The sequence below is a fragment of the Equus przewalskii genome, chromosome 8 (genome assembly GCF_037783145.1).
Source record: "Equus przewalskii isolate Varuska chromosome 8, EquPr2, whole genome shotgun sequence".
Lineage (NCBI taxonomy): Eukaryota > Metazoa > Chordata > Mammalia > Perissodactyla > Equidae > Equus > Equus przewalskii.
In genome coordinates this window covers 17,827,623-17,846,669 of record NC_091838.1, presented here as the reverse complement: position 1 = coordinate 17,846,669, position 19,047 = coordinate 17,827,623, and the positions used below count along the sequence as shown (strand labels likewise).

At 40.3% G+C, this 19,047-nt stretch overlaps 1 protein-coding gene across 1 annotated transcript in view; it reads right to left on the bottom strand.

Annotated features, from left to right (window-relative positions):
* The window catches only part of CPA6 (carboxypeptidase A6), a 269,776-nt gene that overhangs the window by 70,400 nt on the left and 180,329 nt on the right, over positions 1–19,047 (bottom strand). Inside the window, exons 3-6 of the mRNA XM_070631515.1 lie at positions 14,907–15,031; positions 7,498–7,612; positions 5,467–5,568; positions 3,182–3,286 (exon numbers count right to left, since the gene is read on the bottom strand). Of these exons, the coding sequence (XP_070487616.1) occupies positions 3,182–3,286; positions 5,467–5,568; positions 7,498–7,612; positions 14,907–15,031 (447 nt within the window). The remainder of the gene's footprint in view (positions 1–3,181; positions 3,287–5,466; positions 5,569–7,497; positions 7,613–14,906; positions 15,032–19,047) is intronic.

Sequence of the window (19,047 nt, the reverse complement as noted above, 5' to 3'; positions counted from 1 at the left end):
GGGGACAGCCTCTAAGGTGGTACCCATGCTCTTGTGTGATGTCCTCTCCTTTAATACGGTCTGGACCTAGCGATCACTTCTAATGGACAGAACATGGTAAAAGTGATGGGAGGTCACTTCTGAGATTAGATTACAAAGAGACTGTGGTTCCCATCTTGGGTCTGCTCTCTCTCTCATTCTCTCCCTCTTCTGCTCTGACGGAAGCCAGATGCTGTGTTGTGAGCTGCCCGATGGAGATGGACCCACATGGCAAGGAACTGATGTCTCTGGCTCACAGGCAGGGAGGACCCGAGGCTGCCAACAGTCACGTAAGTGAGCTCAGAAGCAAATCCTCCCACACAATCTTCAAGACGACCGAAGCTCCAGCCGAGACCTTCACTGTAGCCTGAGCAGAGGCCCCTGGCTAAGGTGTGCCTGAATTGCTGACCCACAGAAACTATCTGGTAATAAATGTTTGTTGTTTTAAGGGGTTGAGTTTGGGGAAAAGTACCAAAGAAAGAGAGAAAGCAAAGGTAGGAAGTCAAACTTTTGGCTTCTGACACCACCCCTTCTCTTGGGGTCAAAACTCCAGGAAAACAAGAGATGGCAGAAACCACTGACAGATTGGGATAGAAAATGTAAGAAAAGAGGACCTCTGTCCTGTCCAGCATGTCTGAGATGACATTGCCTCACATGATCGTCACATGCCAAAAAGGGGCAAATGCAGAGGGACAATCGGCAGTGTGGCATGCATCAGCTAAGAGAGGGCCAGACACAGCATCCTACAGTCTCCTGAGCGGCAGAGAAAGAGCCCAGAGGCTCCCAGAGGTGGCATGGAAATTAGATAAGGTAACAGCTCGGGAGCTGGTCATGGGACATCTGTGGCAGAGGGGAGATGACCTGTGGAAGGGACGCTGCCTAGAGCCCCTCTTGGAGCGGCCACCCCTGCCTTTTTTCGGAGACTGAAGATTTAACGAGGGACTGAGTGTGTAAAAGCTTATGTTCCAATGCTTGGCGGGTTTAAGGTTATTTAAATCTTTGAAGTCCTTACTCCTTCTGTGCCCCGCCCCTGCCACCAGCCTCCCCTGCCCCACCAAATAGTCAGGGCTTTCAAGCAAGATGAGAACATTTCTTACAAGCCTGTAATGTGTAAATGTTGACTCACTCCAGTCACTGCTACCATGTGGCTGTCACATTTGGCAGCACCATTGCTTCCACAAGGACACTGGGACAAGTGACCCATAGGCCTCCTTTTTTCAATTTCTGGTTGCTTCCCTGACTCAGATGGGAAATGTAAGTGATAACGTAGAGGGGCAAGTGACAGCCATAAGAGCAAGAGTGAGAGAGGTGTGGAAAGGGCAGCAGAGGCACAGAATGTCTGGACTCATCTGTCTGCTTGAAGACAGCCTGCTGTGGGAGGGAGGAGGGAGAAGCCCTTCCTTTTATCTCTTTGGTGAGATGGAACATAATCTTGCTCCTAAATCAACTTCCCTCAATTGACAGTCACTATGCTCGCCTCTTCTTTTTTTTGTAGTTACACTTTGTCTCCTCTTTCTTGGAAATTTAGCTTGGGTTATAGGGACTGCCCAATATGGCTGTACAGATTGTGCACTGCAAAAATCCAGCTGGTACCATTCATAGCCTATGACATGGTTTGACAAGTCATCTCCCAGAAATCTTTCCATATCATTACCACTGGATTCTCATTCTCATTCATTTACAAATATTTGAAAATTAGATGCTGGAGATTTGGCAGTGAACAAGATAATTAGCGTCTCTGCCCTTGGCATGGGTACAGGAAAAGACAGACAATAACCACATGAACAAATAAAGTAAGTTTAGGTGTTATAAAGAAGAAGTTGCACGTGTAGGGATGAGGTAAAGTGTTTGGGAGATATATGCTTATGTCCTTCAATAATACACAGGACCGTAGTCTATAAACAATAGATCTTCCGTACTTAACCATTTCTTTCCCTTTTCTTTTTGGAAGTTGAGACAGCAGATATTTTGTATTTATATAATGGATATTTAATACGAGGTAAGAGAATTAATTTCTTATTATCTTTTGTATTTGTCCTACCAGAATAAATGGTATTTTAAGAGACTATAAATTGCTCAACACACTGAGTGGGAACAGTTTGAAAATTTTATTACATAATATTTGGAAAATTAAGGATCCTTTTGTGGGTTTGGGAGTGACAGTGAGGCAGATTTTGCAAATTTAGTACTTTCTTGACATTTGTGAGAGACATTTTCCAATACTAGGAGAGTCCTCAAAATCACAAACCTCAGGAGGGCACATAATTTCTCCATAAAACACAGTGAAATTCAACTGAAATATCTTTTGTATCCCTAATGGTTCTCTATAAGAAATTTTTAGGGTTATTTTCTGGCTTAGAACCTTCATTTCCTCAGACTTCTTTACTTTCATTACCAGTACTAGGGTTAGTTTTCTTTTAAGAGTCTTATTTAAAAATAAAAAACTAAGAAGTCAAGGTTAAAAAAAACCTATGAAAGTCATTGCACTCTTGACAATGAATAGAAAAATATCAGAACATGATATGATGTTGGTCCATGAGGTTGGCCCACTCTTGGTATAGAACCCACTCGATACACTAAGCCTCGGATTTATGATTTAAATGAAGCCTTCAGAAAATGGAAACCATTATGAGTCATTGGCCATTAGAATCACTGAAAAATATGGAAACTGAGAATGTTAAATCCACAGATGCTAAAGGTCTTTGGTATCTAAATTATAGATCCATAGCAGGAGGGCAAAATGCGAGCACTTGCTCATCTCTTTATTGTTACAGCATATGTGAGGTCACTTTAATGGAAAAGACAAGTGATGTAGAATTTTCCAGCTGAATATCCTATGAGAAACTGCTCTGGAACACCATAAATTAGATTTTTAGCTTTCCCCCATATATCAGCTACTATGTTTCATTCCTAATTTGTCGGGTTCTTTCTTTTCAATGAGGTTTTGTAACGCCTACCTCCAAGGGCAGAGGCGAGGATAAACTGAGCCAGGCTTAGAAGAGGTCTTCATAAACATGAAAGCAACCCACAAAATCAAAGTGTTATTATCATTCAGTCAGGTATTGCTGGCTTCAAATTCCCAATTTTGTTCCTTGAGCAGAATAAAAACACATGGGAAGCACTGATTAGCCGAAATGGGCATTGTGTAAAGGGTTTCACTTACTTCTTTTACAAACCACTGACAAAAGGCAGGACCGATCCATTCTCTTGCATGAATACCACAGTCCATCCAGACGGCTCTTTTGTACGCTCGTGATCTTCTGCCCAGCTAAAAACAAGACGATTCATAGTAACCAACTCAGGCTTTTATTTTTAGATTTCACTGACCAGCATAATTTAATACAAATTTCAGCATCATTCTTCACTATAATTTGGTTCATCAGGTAACCCATAAAAAAGACAAAGAGTGTTCCTATCTATTTCAGAAGTCCAGGCTTGTTTATGCAGAAACAATAAATTTATTACCCTAATTACAAAACAAAGAACTAGAAAATACACAAGGAAAAGGGCAATCCCTTAAATAGGTTTGCTTCTCTGTTTTAATATAATATGTGACTGTTAAGTAAAATGCTAAGTTCCCCTCCATCCCTCCTTTTTCCTCTCCTCTTCCCTCCCTTGCCGCTCCCTGCCACCAAGAGAATCAGAATCAGAATCCCAAGGAATCATAAATATTCCCAAGGAATATTTCCTAAACAAATAGCTTTGTTCTATAGATGACAAAGTCAAATTTCATTATAACACAAAATGGAAAAACAAAACCACTTGATTTGCAGAATCAAGTGACAGATTTTTTCTTTACAATCATATTATATCAATATTACTTAAATGTGGTTTCTAACCCAGTAATCAATAGGTAGCTCTTGACATTATATTTATAGTGTGTCTACTTTTCATTCATTCATTAATTCACTCAACTAATACTTCAGGAAAATCCTTTTCAATGTCAGACATTGTGCTCAGCACTGGAGATTCAAAGATGAAAAGATAAGGAATTTATATGCTCGTGGGGAGGGCAGACATGAGCAATCAATCGTTATGATGTTAATATGCGTAAGTTACTTTGGGAACATGGGAATGCTATGTCTAATTTTCCTGGGGAAGAAAAGAATGTTTCTCAGAAGAGGAGCACTTGGATAGCTGAGCAAGACTTGAAGCTCGCCTGGCAGACAAGTTGGAAGAAAGCATCTCAAGCTTGGAAGAGAATCTGATCCCACCATATTTGAGGAACTGCTTCCGGGATTTGAAGAAAAATGGCGGAGGCACAGAGGCAAAGGACACGTGAAATTCCTGGATACCATCGAATAGAGATAAGGCTTCATCCTGTATTTCATGGGACGTGTGTATGTACGCATGTGTGAGTGAGAGCCTGTGCTCACGTTGACATCAGTGTAGAGATAGATTAGAGGATGAAAGGGTAGAGGATGAGGACTGGACAGGAAGTTCAGTACTGAGCCCGTTACTGCAATGGTCCAGAGAGAATGGATCCAGAGGTAAGTTAGGGAAACAGCGGTAAGGACCAGAGAAGAGGTTGGAGCAGATGCAAAAGATGTTTAGAAGAAAGAATCGTCAGTTCTTGGTGATAGATTTAAAATAAGTGGTTAAAATAAAGGAGAGGAATTTAGGGTGATGCTCATGTTTCTTGACTGGGAGCCTACTGGTGCCATTCTGAGTCTTAAGATGTTCTCGTGAATATTAAGATGAGAATGTCAAGAAGGCATGAAATAAATTTACAGCTCGAGAGAGTGAACTCCACTGAATAGAAAAGTCTGGAATGACTGTTGAAAGTGTGGGGTGGGTGTGCCCATGTAGAGAGTTGGTAGAGTGAGACCACATCTGACAATAGAATCCTAGGATTACCAGAACCTAGGGAAAGGACACAGGGAGAGGAGCCAGTGAGTGAGACTGGAGGGAATGGTCAGAGAGACTAGAGACTAGAGAGAACAGACTAGGAGTCGCTGTTGATCTTGGCAAGAGAAGCTTTAGAGGAATCGTGGGGGCAAAGTTCAGTGAGTCTGAATGGCAGGGGAGGAAGTCATAGGTAAATCTTTTTAGATGTTTGACTGAGAAGGAATGGAGGGCCCGTAGGTGAGCAGCTAGAAGAGAATGCAGGGTCAAGGGCTGGGAATGACACATACCTTCTGAAACATTTGTGCAGTTTTGCGTTGGTTCATCTTAAGTAGCACCAACTCACAAGTAATTTTGAAGGCCGTTAATTTTTTAAGTGCACCAATAACTCTAAATATGTTAAAATAGTATTCTCTGGAATACTCAACGGCAAAAATTAAATATGGTTCAAAAAGCTAAGGGAAAATTTTTTCTTAAATTATCAGAAGATGTTAAATATGCGACACTATGAAAGGCCATTTCATTTCTTTTCCCCATCAGTCAAAGTTGAAAAGGATGAATGTTTAGTAAATACTTATTAATTTAATAATTTCTTATTTTTACCTTTAAAACAAAAAGAGGTCTTCCCTCATACGATTTTCCGATAGAGAACATGTGAATGAGGCCTGAATGAGTTATATTCAGATGATGCATCCAATTTTGAATCTAAAAGTAAATAAATGGAAAGCATGTCAGACTCTCACAATTACAGAGCTTTTAGAGAACACAAAGACAAGAATAAATCTCAGAATTCAAAGAGCATACATAGAGTATAAAATTGAACAAAAATCAATTTAATATTTTTAATTCTCTTCGGGATACTTAAAATTACATTTTCTGCCTTTTCAAATACTAGCTTCATGTCTTTATATTGTTCCCTTTTCAAAGCACACCTTCCACTACAACTTATCATTAATATCTTGATGGCAGAGTTTTATAGAAAATTAATCAATGTGTTCTGAGTTCTTTCTGAAAATCAAAATTTATTTCCATTTTCCCCCAAGTCTTTAACAGGAAAGAAATGAATCAGCTTCAGAAAAACCATCTAAACTACTTGAAAGTATTTATCCAAGTTCCGCATACTGCAATTTGCCGCTCAACAGAAGATGCTAAGAAAAAGGCTTTATCTTTTGCATTTAAAGGTTAGTCTATCGAGCCACACATCGGAGGGCACACTGAATAATTTCCCCAGTAACAGCAATACATTTGCATTGATCTAGTCATACACACTTATCTGTCATCAGGAGAAGGTATATTTGAGATGGATGAATAAGGCACTTAGAAAGATGGATGACATTTCTGACTTAAAAAAGGCTTGCAAGGAGTAAGGGAGTCACACAAAAGTGTCCCACTGTTCCATGATGTGCAAGAAAGAGTCTGTGATAAAAAAATAAATTCTGGATAGCATCCATATTTTCTTTTTTTCCTACTCTTTTTTAGTCTAATGAGCAAGATATCTATCTATCTATATATAGATATGTGTGTCTATGTGTATATATATGTATGTACATATCTATATAGATATATTTTTAAAAATTGGTTTTCTAGTGCATGTTAATAGCACTCCCATGTGCCAAGTTATCTAAAACCTTTCATTGCTTCTAATTTCAAGCTCCTAAAAAGTATGTTGAAACATGAAATATGTGGAAATAATTTTGAAAAGAAAGTTATTACTAAGAGAACCATATATTCTCTTAAGAATATAACAGGATCTCATTAATCCTATGTCTGACATTTCTTTGCTCAGTTCAGGGGAAGCATGGAAAATGTATGTACTCATTCATTTATTCAGTCTGTCAACAGCTATCTATTTGCTTGCCACTGGGGTTATAGTGGTGACCAAGAAAGAAATGGCCTGCCCTCATGGAACTTGCAGCTTATTAGGAGAGAAAGGCCTTAATCAAATAGTCATATAATTACATAATTAAAAACTATGATAGGTGTCACATGCATGTGCTATTGATGGATGTAAGATGCTGTGGTTGGGGTTGGGGAGTTCTGAGCCAGTCTGGGAGAGTAGAAACAGTTCTCTTCTTGCTTAAGCTGAGATTTGAAGAATAGGTAGTTGTTGTCCAGGTGAATAGTAAAGGATGTGGCGGTGAGGATGGGGTTGCTGTATTTTCTAGGTAGAATAAACAACTGCATGTTAAAAGGCCCTCAGGTTGTACAAATGAGGCTTGACCTCTGGAGGTCTCAGCTGCAGAGGGTGTGGGGCAAGCAGGAAAGTTCACTACCCCTCACAAAATCGTTGTCCTCAGACTCTGGCTAACTCTACCTTCCGTGGCTTCTTAGTTAGTGTCTTTACAACTACAATTACAGCAACATTACCTCGCTCTTCCCCAGTACTTCCCATGTCCTTTGTAGAGGTGGGTTGGGTAAAGCATATGAAATTCAAATTATTTTGCTACTTCTTATTACAGCAGTAAAAAGCTTAATGGAAGAGATAACTGAACTGAGGTGACTACACAATATAAGAGCTAGACCTTTTCTTCGTGTAGCCTCTGCCTCTGTCTTTATGCTTCTCTCCCGATCCTTAGACCTAAATGATAAAGATGCATTTGTAAAAAAGCACTGAAAGCTCTTGTGATTACATACTTCTTCTAAGGAGTGATAAACTTCATAATTATATTCAGAGAGGGATCTTCGATTTCTCTGGGTTCGCCAACTGCTCCCCTTTTCCAGTGCTTTCTGAAGATCTTCTATGAGGATCCTGGATTTGAAATGATAGACACAATGAAAATTAAATGGTGATAATATAAAAATCAGGCAATATCAAAAGAAAATTATGCATCTATGAAAATAAGGACAGCAAAGATTGACATTTCTAAATTACTGAATGTTGGGAAAATATTCTTTTTCAGGAAAGAAAAACTGTTAAATAGATGGTGTAATGAATACAAAATGTAAAATTATAGGCAGATGTTCACAAATAATAATAATAATAGTTATAACGACTACCATTGATTGAGCAGCTACAAGAACCAATAATGGGTACGAGCATTTATATTTATTAAGGACCTACCAGCTGCTAGGCACTCTGCTAGGTATTTTACATACACAATCTTAGTTAATAACTAAGACTAGTTAATAACTAGACTCCAAGTCCAATGTGACGTTATGAAAACTGAAACCAGACAAGCTCCTCTGTTCCCTTGCCACATCCTCCCTTCCTGCTGCTTCTATCTGTTCCCATCCATTTCATCACTGAGAGACTTCTCTGTCTTCACCCAGCACACCTGACCCAAAACTCAGAAAACGGAAAGGAGGAAAGAGCTACAGTCCTCAAGAGGAAACTGAAGAAATACCCAGAGTCAGAAAAAGCTATTTCACTGCCTGCTGGTGTCAAGAATGCCAAAGAGAAGACAAGCTAATAAAAGTGAATGCATTTGGAAAGTGCGGGCTGAGGCCAGGGTGCGGGACTCCAGGGCCACTGCAATGTGTAGAACCAGCTCCTGCTGGAGCCGTTCATGTTCTGGATGAGACGTCTGAGCTAGATACAGGCTTGTCTCCCCAATACTCCCCCGTCCCTTCTAAGTAGACTAGAGTAACAGGCGCTCGCTCACTCATTTGGAATACTTAAAGCGCACAAGAGCAGCTCAGTGATTTTTCTGGGCTGGAAGTTAGCCAAAAAGCTTTGCTTTCATATTTTACCTTCCAAAAGAACCTGTTGCTTAGTGGTTTAAGTGCTATTAAAAGAACATGTAATGGCATCTTTAAATGCTTTCAAGGCTGATCCTTGTAAGCCATTTAATTAAAAAACTTCTCTTGAATTACCTGAACAAACACTTTTTGGTTCATGAAGGAAGTAGATTTGCTTAGGGTCATGCTGGGCATAGGACATTCCTTTTGATTTACTCATTCATTATTACTGAGTATCCATCATGGACAAAATACTTAATCAGGAATTGGTCATTGGCTTACTGTTCTTTTTGTTTCAATTTTTGACTTTAAATATCAAGACAAGGTGGAATGGCAGAAACTTGGTAAACTTGCTTGATAGTTGCTTGCAGTGGCTCAAAATGTACAGGGAGTGTTAAATATCGTCAGTCTGAACACGATCTGTATTAGTGCTTTCTTTCTCCCCTCAAGGAAAGAAGTTACAGATGAAAGTAGGTTTTTACGGACTAAAGGAGTTTACAATATTGTCAACATGGGTCTTAAGAACCAAATAAAGCCGTATATTAATGTCCAAACTTCCTGTGTTGTGAGAGATCTAGGATGGTTAAGAAAGATGGAAGTGCGATTATGGTGGAGGTGGTTACAAGCTGTCAATGTTTTCCAGTTACCGCAGGAGATCTTCAGATATGTTTCCCTCACTGGTACCATCTATCCATTTCTCCTAGCTACTTTTCTCTATCCCAGGAAACTAAGGGAAACAAATGTAAATAGATCGCCAAAGCCAGCAATCTACATAAGAATCTCTTTCCGAATTCTCAGTTTAAAAAGATAAAAAAAACATAAACACGAAGATAGAAAGTTTTCAAGGGCTTAAAAAAATTTTTACAACGTTTACAAAATTGTGCTGTAGTGTATTGCTTTTGCAGTATTTCCAGAGGGGACAGTCCTTCCAAATAGAAACAAGTGCAGATAACTCATTTCTACTCAAGGTAAGAGCAATTCCTCGCATTCATCATTGGAAAGTTCTGAAGTTCTGATGCTGATCCATCTGTTTGTTTGGCAGCTCTTGATAGAACAACCATTGTTCCCTTTAGAAAAGTAATACTTTCCCAGGAGGTTCAGTGCAAAAAACTATGCTTCTTAATTGATTAGATTCTTTATCATTTATCACTATCAATTGATAAGTGACATAACATATTACTAATCACATAATGAAATACCCAGAGAATTGTCAAAATAATTCTAAAGGATAATTGCTCTTACAAAAGATTTTACATTTTCTAGTCAAGTTTGCTAGTATTTTCACCAAAGTAAGAAAATTATAAAGATTTTGGTTTGAGGTTGTATGGAATCACTCTGGTTGGGTCTTAGCTCCTTTGATGAATAAACTCTTAAGCTTCTCAGTCTTATTTTAAAGTCTCCATATTTTAAAGTCTAAATAGAGCTAGCCTTTGGATCCCTGGTATTTATCCAGTCATTTAGGCCAGTGATTCTCAAGCTGGGTTGCTGTAAATTCACCTATGAGCTTTAAAAAGAATCTCTGTGGATAGATATCAGTCCATTTTAAAAGCTCAACGGATGATTTTAGTATATCGTCAGGATCAAATTTAGGCTAACAATCCAGAAACCAGTACTTTAGGCTAATTAAATCAGGAAACTCATGGCTATCAGTCGTCTCAGATCCCACGTTAAATAAAAAAGGAAGAGAGTATTAGAATATGGCTGATCCTTGCTTCCTCTTTCCTCTCTTGAGTGTCTGTGCTGGATATGGTCGACTGCCTCTCAGCATTTATCCCTACTCACTTTATGGAATTTCCTGTACTGCAAGGGCTGGGAAGCTGAAAGCTACTTTGCCTTGACTCCCTTGCAGCTAGGGTTCTAGGTACAAATTTGTGAACTCTGACAAGATAGGAAGTTAAGGGCAAGGCAGAAGCCATCTCCTGCTGCTGTTGCTATGACCATGTTGAGATCACAGAGATGTGACTTTTCAGAGGTGGTTGGGTGGCTGAACTCAGCACTCCAGTGTCCTGTCACCAGCTTCATGGCATGAGAGATGGTGATGGTAATGACAGTGGTGGCAGTAGTAGCACAGCAACAGCTTGCTGACCTCTGGACTGTCACATGATGGAGAAGTAAACTATTTCAGTTAAGCCATCGTGTTTTAGGCTCTGTCATGGGTTGAATTGTGTCCCCCTCAAAATTCGTACATTGAAGTCCTAACCCCTAGTACCTCAGAATGTGACCTTATTTGGAAATAGGGTTATTGCAGGTGTAATTAGTGAAGATGAGGTCACTAGGATGGGCCCTAATCCAATATGACTGGTGTCCTTACAAAAAGGGGGAAATCAGTTCACTCTGGGAAGATGAAAAAGTTCTGGAAATGGATGATGCTGGTGGTTGCACAACAATGTGAATGTACTCAATGCCACTGAATCGTATGTTTAAATGGTTAAAATGGTAAACTTTGTGTTATGTATATTTTACCACAATTGAAAAAAAAAAAGAAGGAGAAAATTAGGACACAAAGATAGACACACAGAAAGGGAAGACAATATGAGGAGACAAAAGGAGAAGACAGCCATGTGCAAAGCAAGGAGGGAGGCCTGGAACAGATCCTTCCTTCACAGCCCTCAGAAGGAACCAACCCTGCCAACATCTCCATTTCAGCCTTCTAGCCTCCAGAATCACGAGACAATACATTTTTGTTTTTTAAAACAGCCAGTCTGTGGTCCTTTGTTACAGAAGCCCCAGCAGACTGATACAGGGTCTCCATTCAATAACTTAGACTGTGTCTAAATACAGGCCCAAGGAGACCAACCTGAAAATTAAAATAAATAATTGTGATGTGGCCAGGTTAGCCCCACTTTCCTTGTCATGTAGTTGAGTGAAAACCAGCAGATTGATGAGAGGTCCATGAAATTGAGCTCAAAAAAGATTTCTGTGTTGTATTTTCTTAGTTCCTTACAGCTGATTATTATTCCTACCCCAACTATAGGTGCTCCTGCAATAGCGACTAACACTATTAAGAACTTTCCAAGTGACGTCATCACTCAGTGCAAAGCCACCTCCTCAAAGCTTCCAGGGTGGGGTGGGGGAGGCTCAAAATACTTAAAATTCCATTACCAATTTTTACAGGTTTTTAATTTACAAAATGATTAAAAATTTTTATGGCAGAATGAGTCATCTCATCTGTCATGTCATTGAGAGCAGGTTGATTATCTGGGGGCCAGACACCTGGGGTCACATTAGCTCTGCTTTAAAAATGACTATAGCTATACATTATGTATAGCTGTACAGAGTAAATGATAATCTTTTGAAAATACCCCAGGATACAATAATAAAAGTCAATTAAAATGATCTGTACCTACTGGTCCTGTGGAATTTAATTGACTCTTATGTGCTATTATCTTGGGACCAACAAAATGAATAATTCTAAATGATTATTCTCCATGAGGAGACAACTGATTTAAAACACTCATTTTTTAGACTTTATTCTTTGTGACATAAAGTGTGATATTTTATTCTGTATCAGTTCCACATGACCCATATTTAATGGCAGGAAATAGAGACTTGTTAAAATAACTGGTATACTCTTTTCTATGGAATAATAATTAATAAACCATGTGAACTGTTACTGAGCACCTATAGATGTAATTACCAAGCTCTCTCCTGCCAGGCATTCAAAGAATCAAAGCACACCTTCAAAGCTATAGAATGACTAAAATGTGTTCAATGTGAACAATAGTTTTATGCACAGCTGTGAATCTACCCTGTTCTAGAAGCACAGATAAAATACCTTTCTGCAAAGAGCATATCAGTACTTTAATAAGGCTGTAGTTATCTTTCTGGCAGGGAAGTATTTGTGTGGTCCACCGCCACTTTGTGCCACTTGGCCCAAGCTTCCACAGAGACTAGAGCTCTCACATCATTGGCTCACAGAGCCATGAACCCACCCCAGGCCTTGCCTAACATCATCAGGGATCTTTGTGTCAGTTTTGGCAGCACAACCACTTGCTAAAAAGTTGGAATAGTTGAGGCTAGTCATTTACAATCATGCTTCTCATTAATTCACTATACTGCCCTTCTCCCCCCAAATCCTGCATTGACTCTCCATCTCTCCACCACTTTCTTTTCTCTTGTGCCTGTTGGAATCCCTCTTCCACTGTAAATAAACTTCCTAAATTCTCCAGTCTCTTCAGAGAACTCTCTCGTCTCATATTCTTGCCCAAACAGAAATTGGACTCAAGGACACAGATTCTTTTGCGGCTTCCTATTCTTCCACTCCAGCTACCATGGAGTCAGAAGGGAGGGGGGTCAGCATTCTCCTGAACTCCCTTTTGTGCTTTCAGATCACTCTTGCAACTTCCAGGAAAAGCGCATCCTCCTTTCAGCATCACGCCATTCCTAGTTGCTTACCTTTAACTCCTGGCTACTTCCTGATATTCCGGTCCCAGGAGCATATTCCTTCCCTCCACCTCTAATCTTGCCATCAGCCAAGGAGAGTCAAGACTACTGTGATGATTCTTTGGTGGTTAAGCCCACTCATTCTTGACCACATCAGCCTCAATGATCTCCACTTGACTTCAGCCTTCTCCTCCACAGCTATTCGTTGAATCTTGTCACCAGCCTTAAATGTTCTACACCGTAACTCTTAATATCTAATAGCCTGTGCTTTGCCAAAACTCCCTCCTTTCCAATTTGTTGCCCTCAGTCATACTATATCTGTTTTCGATATAAAGTCTTCATACCTTCCTTGATTCTTCCATTTTGTCCTACCGTTCTTCATAGATGCTCCTCTCTCCTACCCAGATTAGACCCCATGGATGAGCTAGTATCTCACTAGGAACTTCAACTTCCTTGCCACCCTAACCTTTCTGTGGTCCTATCCAACAAAACCTTAACTCTGTATCAGGGTTACACTCTCTCTTCTCTGCAACTCTCTTCAACCCCCGTTTCTTCACTTTCAGTAGATAATTTTGCTTCTTACTTCATCCAGAAAATTTAGCTGTCAGTTATGATCTCTTTCAACTTGTTGTTTCTCCTCTCTATAATTTTAAATAGGCCCATATTCACCTCTTCCGTCTTGTGGGATAAGCTATCCTTCCTACTGTTCAGACCCACTCCTCCATCTGTACATTCATTCCTATCTCCTTCCCTCCTGGTCCTTCCCCTCAGCCTCCATGCCAAAATTGCCTCCTACACAGACAAATCCCAAATCTCAGACAGCCATGGATGCTGCATCTCCCTGTAGTCGCTCCTCATTCTCTCCTGCTCTCTTTATCATAACTTCTAAGAGCAGTAATCTGCCCTGCTTCTATAGTGAGAAAACACTTGTCTGTTCTTACCTCCTGTTCACTTCTCTGTCTTCTACTCCTAACAAACTAATCCCACCATTACAGTTATCAACACAGTTTCCATTGCCAAACCCAAAGGAAACTGGTCAGTCCTTTTCTTGCTGGATATCATTGCAGCCTTTGGCACCATTATTGTTCCCTCTGTTGAAAGTTTTTCATTTCTCCTTTGCCTCCTGTGACTTTCTTCCACTTGCTTCATTATTACTATGTAACTATTTCTAAAAACAAAACAAAAATCTCAAAATATTCAAATCTGTTTGACTCTGTCTACTCAATCACCCAAGCTAGAAGACTTGGAGTCACCCTTGACTTCTTCCTCTTCTACCTCCATCCAACCAAGTGCGAGTCCAGGTGGTTTTGCCTCTGAACTATTTGAGTGCTCTCCTGATCCCATTACTCAGGTCCTGACTCAGGGCCTCGCTGTTACCTGGATTATTATTATAGTCTACTATTGTCCCTGCACCCCAGTGACATGTGGTTCCCTTGCTTACATCCTCCAATTGTGCAACACCAACCACAGGATAAGGTCTGAGCTCCTTACACTATACATCAAACTTCCCACAACCTGGCCTCCCCCAGCCTCTTCAGTATCTTTTCTTTCTACTTTCTGACTTGTACTTTGTACACTAATAACACAGAACTACATCAGTTCCCCGCACACATTCTATGCTGCTTCTTCCCCTTGCTCTCACTCTCCCCTCCACCTGCATGTCCCAAGTCTCATCCTTTGCTAACCAATGCATCTCCTGAAGGAAGCTGTTTCTGCTCATGCCTTCCCATCCACTTTCTAGGCATTGCTACGCTGCTCTCCTTTTCTCACATAGAAAAAACTTTCTATGTTTACACTGATCACTTAATGGTGTAGTGATATGTCAGTGTGGTCTCCCTCCCCTCCCCCATTATAGTAATCAGCTCATCAAAGATAAATATAACTGAAACACTGTGCTAGGCACTCAATAAATAACCTGAGCACAGCTACCATTCAGTTCAGTTTAGTACAAATGAATTAAGCAAGTGATAAAGAATGCTTACTTGTGCTGGATGTTGGCTTCCTGTAAGAAGGCTAACAAGGCTTGGGAACCGTTTTGGGGAATATGCACATCAGTAACTGCTCCCTCTGAGACATAGGAGATACTGCTGGGCTGCCACAGGTCCACCTGTAGTGCAGGAACCAACCTATAATTCATATTCAATGTAGGTGGGGAAAGATCCACGTCACAATGTCAAACATGTTATCTTGTTTGCAGACAGTAACACCAAACACATTCTGGAATTAGACTCAATCCTTGCCTCATCAGGGTAAAATGCCTATTTGATTTTGAATTTGGTGTCTGAATTATATCCGTATAGAATTTGACCATAATTTACAAGTCATAGTTTAAAGACCAACACATTCAAACCACAAGGTAAAAATGAGATAAAATAGTTTTAAGCATGACTTTAACAATATTTAAAATTCATTATTACACAAATATTTGAATAATACTAAGAAAAAGAAAGATATAAATTACCCTTCCTCCTACTACACAAGCAAAACTGCGGTAGATTGACAACATTTGGTTACTTTAAATGGGACATTCTGCAGGTGCCTCCTCTTTCCCCAGTACCTGCCTTTCACCAGTTCCTACTCAGCCTTCACGTCTCAGTAGAAACATCCTCTTCTCAGGGAGGACTCGGCAGCTAGGGTAGGTCTCTTTGTCCTTGTTCTTAGAGCACCTTGTGCTTCTTTCATTACATTACCTCCTCTGACCAGAATGTAAGCTCCATGAGGGCAAAGGATTTGTCCATTTGGTTACCACCCCACTCCAAGTGCCTAGAATGGTGCCTTGTGCGTATCAGCAACTCAATCATTATTTGTTGCATACACGTAGAACCCATATAGTAATTTACTACATGTTCACCACGTGTTCAGTGTTTTTCAGAAAAGCGGGAGCTACATCTGTTTGGCTCACTGGAGTGTCCCCAGTGCCTTGTCTAGTGCTCTGCACCTGGTAGGAGCTCTACATTCAGTGGAAGAATGACCGAATCTAGCTGGGAGGGAGGAGAGCCCTGTTTTCTATACAAGTCTAGAATTACACTACCAATTTGGCGGTTTGTCTGTACAGTGATGTCTCTGTCTTCTCTCTGCTTTGGGACTCCCTCTTCCTGCATTTCCAGTCTTTGTCTGTTGCAGGGCCTTGATCCCTGCTAAGCCCTTACCTGATAAGGGTTAATTACTTCTCTTCACTTGGGTGTCTGTGTCTGCATTCTGTGAGCGCTAAAAATACTTTGTGACTCAAGGAAATACACCTCTAGTGGCATAATTTAATCTGGAACAGGGTAGAGAGGCATTTATTTTGGGGACAAAAAGTCTACCTGCTTTCTTTCAAGTAGCTGACTCCTCCACTACCTTGCAAGGGCAAATCTGACTCAGCTAACATCTAGTCCAACAAGCATAGAAGAACAGAAGTGTGGGGCTGGAAGGGATGCTGAGAGGTCATCTGATCCATCTGTCAGCCCTTGGGCAAGGTACAGCTAGGACTGAACTAAACTGTCCCCAATAGCTGCATCTAAACCACATCTTTTAAGTCTCCAAAAGAGGAGAGTCGACAACATCCTAATTTAACTCATATGCACGTTTAACAAGACTGTCAGACATTTTTCTTAGTCCCTTACACTGCAGCACAATTTCATTTTTTCTTGTTCCATTCTTCAGTGAGCAATGGCTGGTTTCTTGCCTTTGCGAGATAAAGCACATGGGTATCTTTCACTTTTCTTTATACATTAGATGTTCTAATCCTTCAGTCATCTTTGGAACTTGTCTCTAAACCCAGTATAGAGACAGATTTTGATATTAAGGTTTATCGCTGAATGCCAGTGGAGATGAGGAAATAGTGCTGTATTCAGAGGGTAGAGAGCCACATGAACCTAAAAAAATATGAGTAACCGCTCTGGAGATGAGTCCATAAGTGCTATTTTCTGGGGCACATGCTAAAATAAGAATCCTCATCCCACAGAAAAGAGTAGCTTCCCCATAGGAAAGTTGCATGGAAGTAACACAGCCTCCAGCATGACCTGGAGAAGGCTTCCTCGGAAACTAATGTCATCAAAAAGCAGTTGGTCTAAAGGAAACCAACAAAAAAGAATTCGCAAAATCAGGAATTGTATTTTGTTGTGATATTAGGAAAGTAAATTAAAATGAGTTATCAGCTTTTCTCCAGTAATATTTTGGGAAAAGGATGCTTGGATATGTAACATGGATATTACTTGGATATTACATGGATAAGTAACATGGATATGCTTGGATATTACATGGATAAGTAACAGTCTGAGTGGCAGGCCCTTGCCTATATCAAGACATAGGGGACGACGCTACTCATGTGAGATTTTTTAAGTGCCATCTGTCTTATAGATATTTCTAATCTTTTCAATAACACCTTGAGAAAGGAGGTAACTGTAGATAGATTTGTGAACGAGAAGACTCAGCATCACAGAGGCAAGACCATTTTCCCAAGGATGCACAGCTATAAAGTAGTGGAACAGAATATGCCTATCTCTGGTGCCCATAATTTACTGATGGGGTGAGTGTCTTCAGGCTCTTCTGAGGTTACCTCAGAAGAATAAGCAACTTCGAGCTTCCTGATGTAGTGTTTGAGGGGATCTGGCCAGTGGGTCTCATACTCTGGTCTTTCCTGTTAGGGGTTATTTGCCTTATAAATCAATATGCAGGTATTTCACAGTTCCAATCAACCCACTGTGGGAAGGTCACCTTCAGTTGTTTCCTTAGGGCATGATCGCATGTGGATGAAGTGATAAACAGTCTTGAACTGCAAAGCTGGGTGACCCTGGATTATGATGACAAACCAAGTGTTACCTCCCTTGTCAGGATGGCCTAAGGCTGTTTGCCAACCAGCCCAGGTCTTTGCTGCCAACAGCTCTCTGATATTCTAGGAAAGGATGCTCCTTTGCAGAGCGCTCTGGCCTTGGAACCCAGCGGTGTTTCTTTCCTCATACCATTACCAGTCACATATAGTCAGACCCGTTTAAGAGCTGGAGGCAGTTGAGTGTAAAGGTCAAGAGTATGGACTTGAGGAATCTGATGACCCTGGCTGGAATGCTGGCTCTGGGAGCATTGGCTGTGTGACTTTGGGGGAAGTTTTAACATTTCTGAGCCTGTTTCCTTATCCATACTGTGAAGATAACCTATCAACAAGGCTTTGTTTTGGTAGGATTAATTGGAATAATAGAAGTAAAGCATATAGAAGACAGTCTGGCGCATAGCAAAAGCTCAGAAAAATTAGCTATTTGTTATTATTATTGTTATTTGAAAAGCATATGAAAAGAAAAGATGGAGGCAGGAAAGATAATGTTCTACTTCACACGTATCTAGTTAAAATGAAGAATATGGTGAGATTGTTCCCTTGTTCCAAGAGATTAAAACCTATAGATGGCTTTGGAGGGGAGTGGAGCAATAAATAAACCAAGAATATGAACAAAGCTGGAATGTTTCCGAGCACAAAGGCAATAGCCGGATTTGAAGCCACTCTAGTGCGGTGGTGAATTCCCTGGACTCTGCAGTCAGACTCCCTAGGATTAAATTCAGGCTCCCCCATGTAGCATCTGTGTGATATATGGCAAATTCCTTAACCTCTCTGAGCCTCATGTTCTCCATCTGTAAAATGAAGATGATAATTACACTTCCTTGTTAATCAGTATTTGATAACGTTAGTGGCGGTTGTTATTGTTATGGGATTACAGAGATTATAGAAAATGCAGTGATTAAAAGCATGAATTCTAGAACCAGTCAGGCTGAGTTTGATCCCAGTTCTGCCACTTATTAGCTGAGTGACTTCTGGCAATTTACTTTAGCTCTCTGCACTTCAGTTTCCTCATTTGTAAAGTGGGGTTATGAATAGTATATTTTTCACAGATTTCTTAGGCTTAAATTAATATCTATAAAGTACTTTAAACCTATGCCTGGTGACTAGCAGGAATTCATTAAATAATAAATGATTCAAAATTCAAAAATAATTTCTTTGCAATTTAAAAAAACTCCTATTTCAGTCTGGCACTAATGTCATGGCTCTCTTGGTTCCTGTGCAGCGCTTACTTCGTGGCCTAGTCTGGCCTCTGTGAAGCCCCACCTGTCTTTTAGGTCCAGGGCTGATTACACACCTGGTTCAGGTGTCCCTGG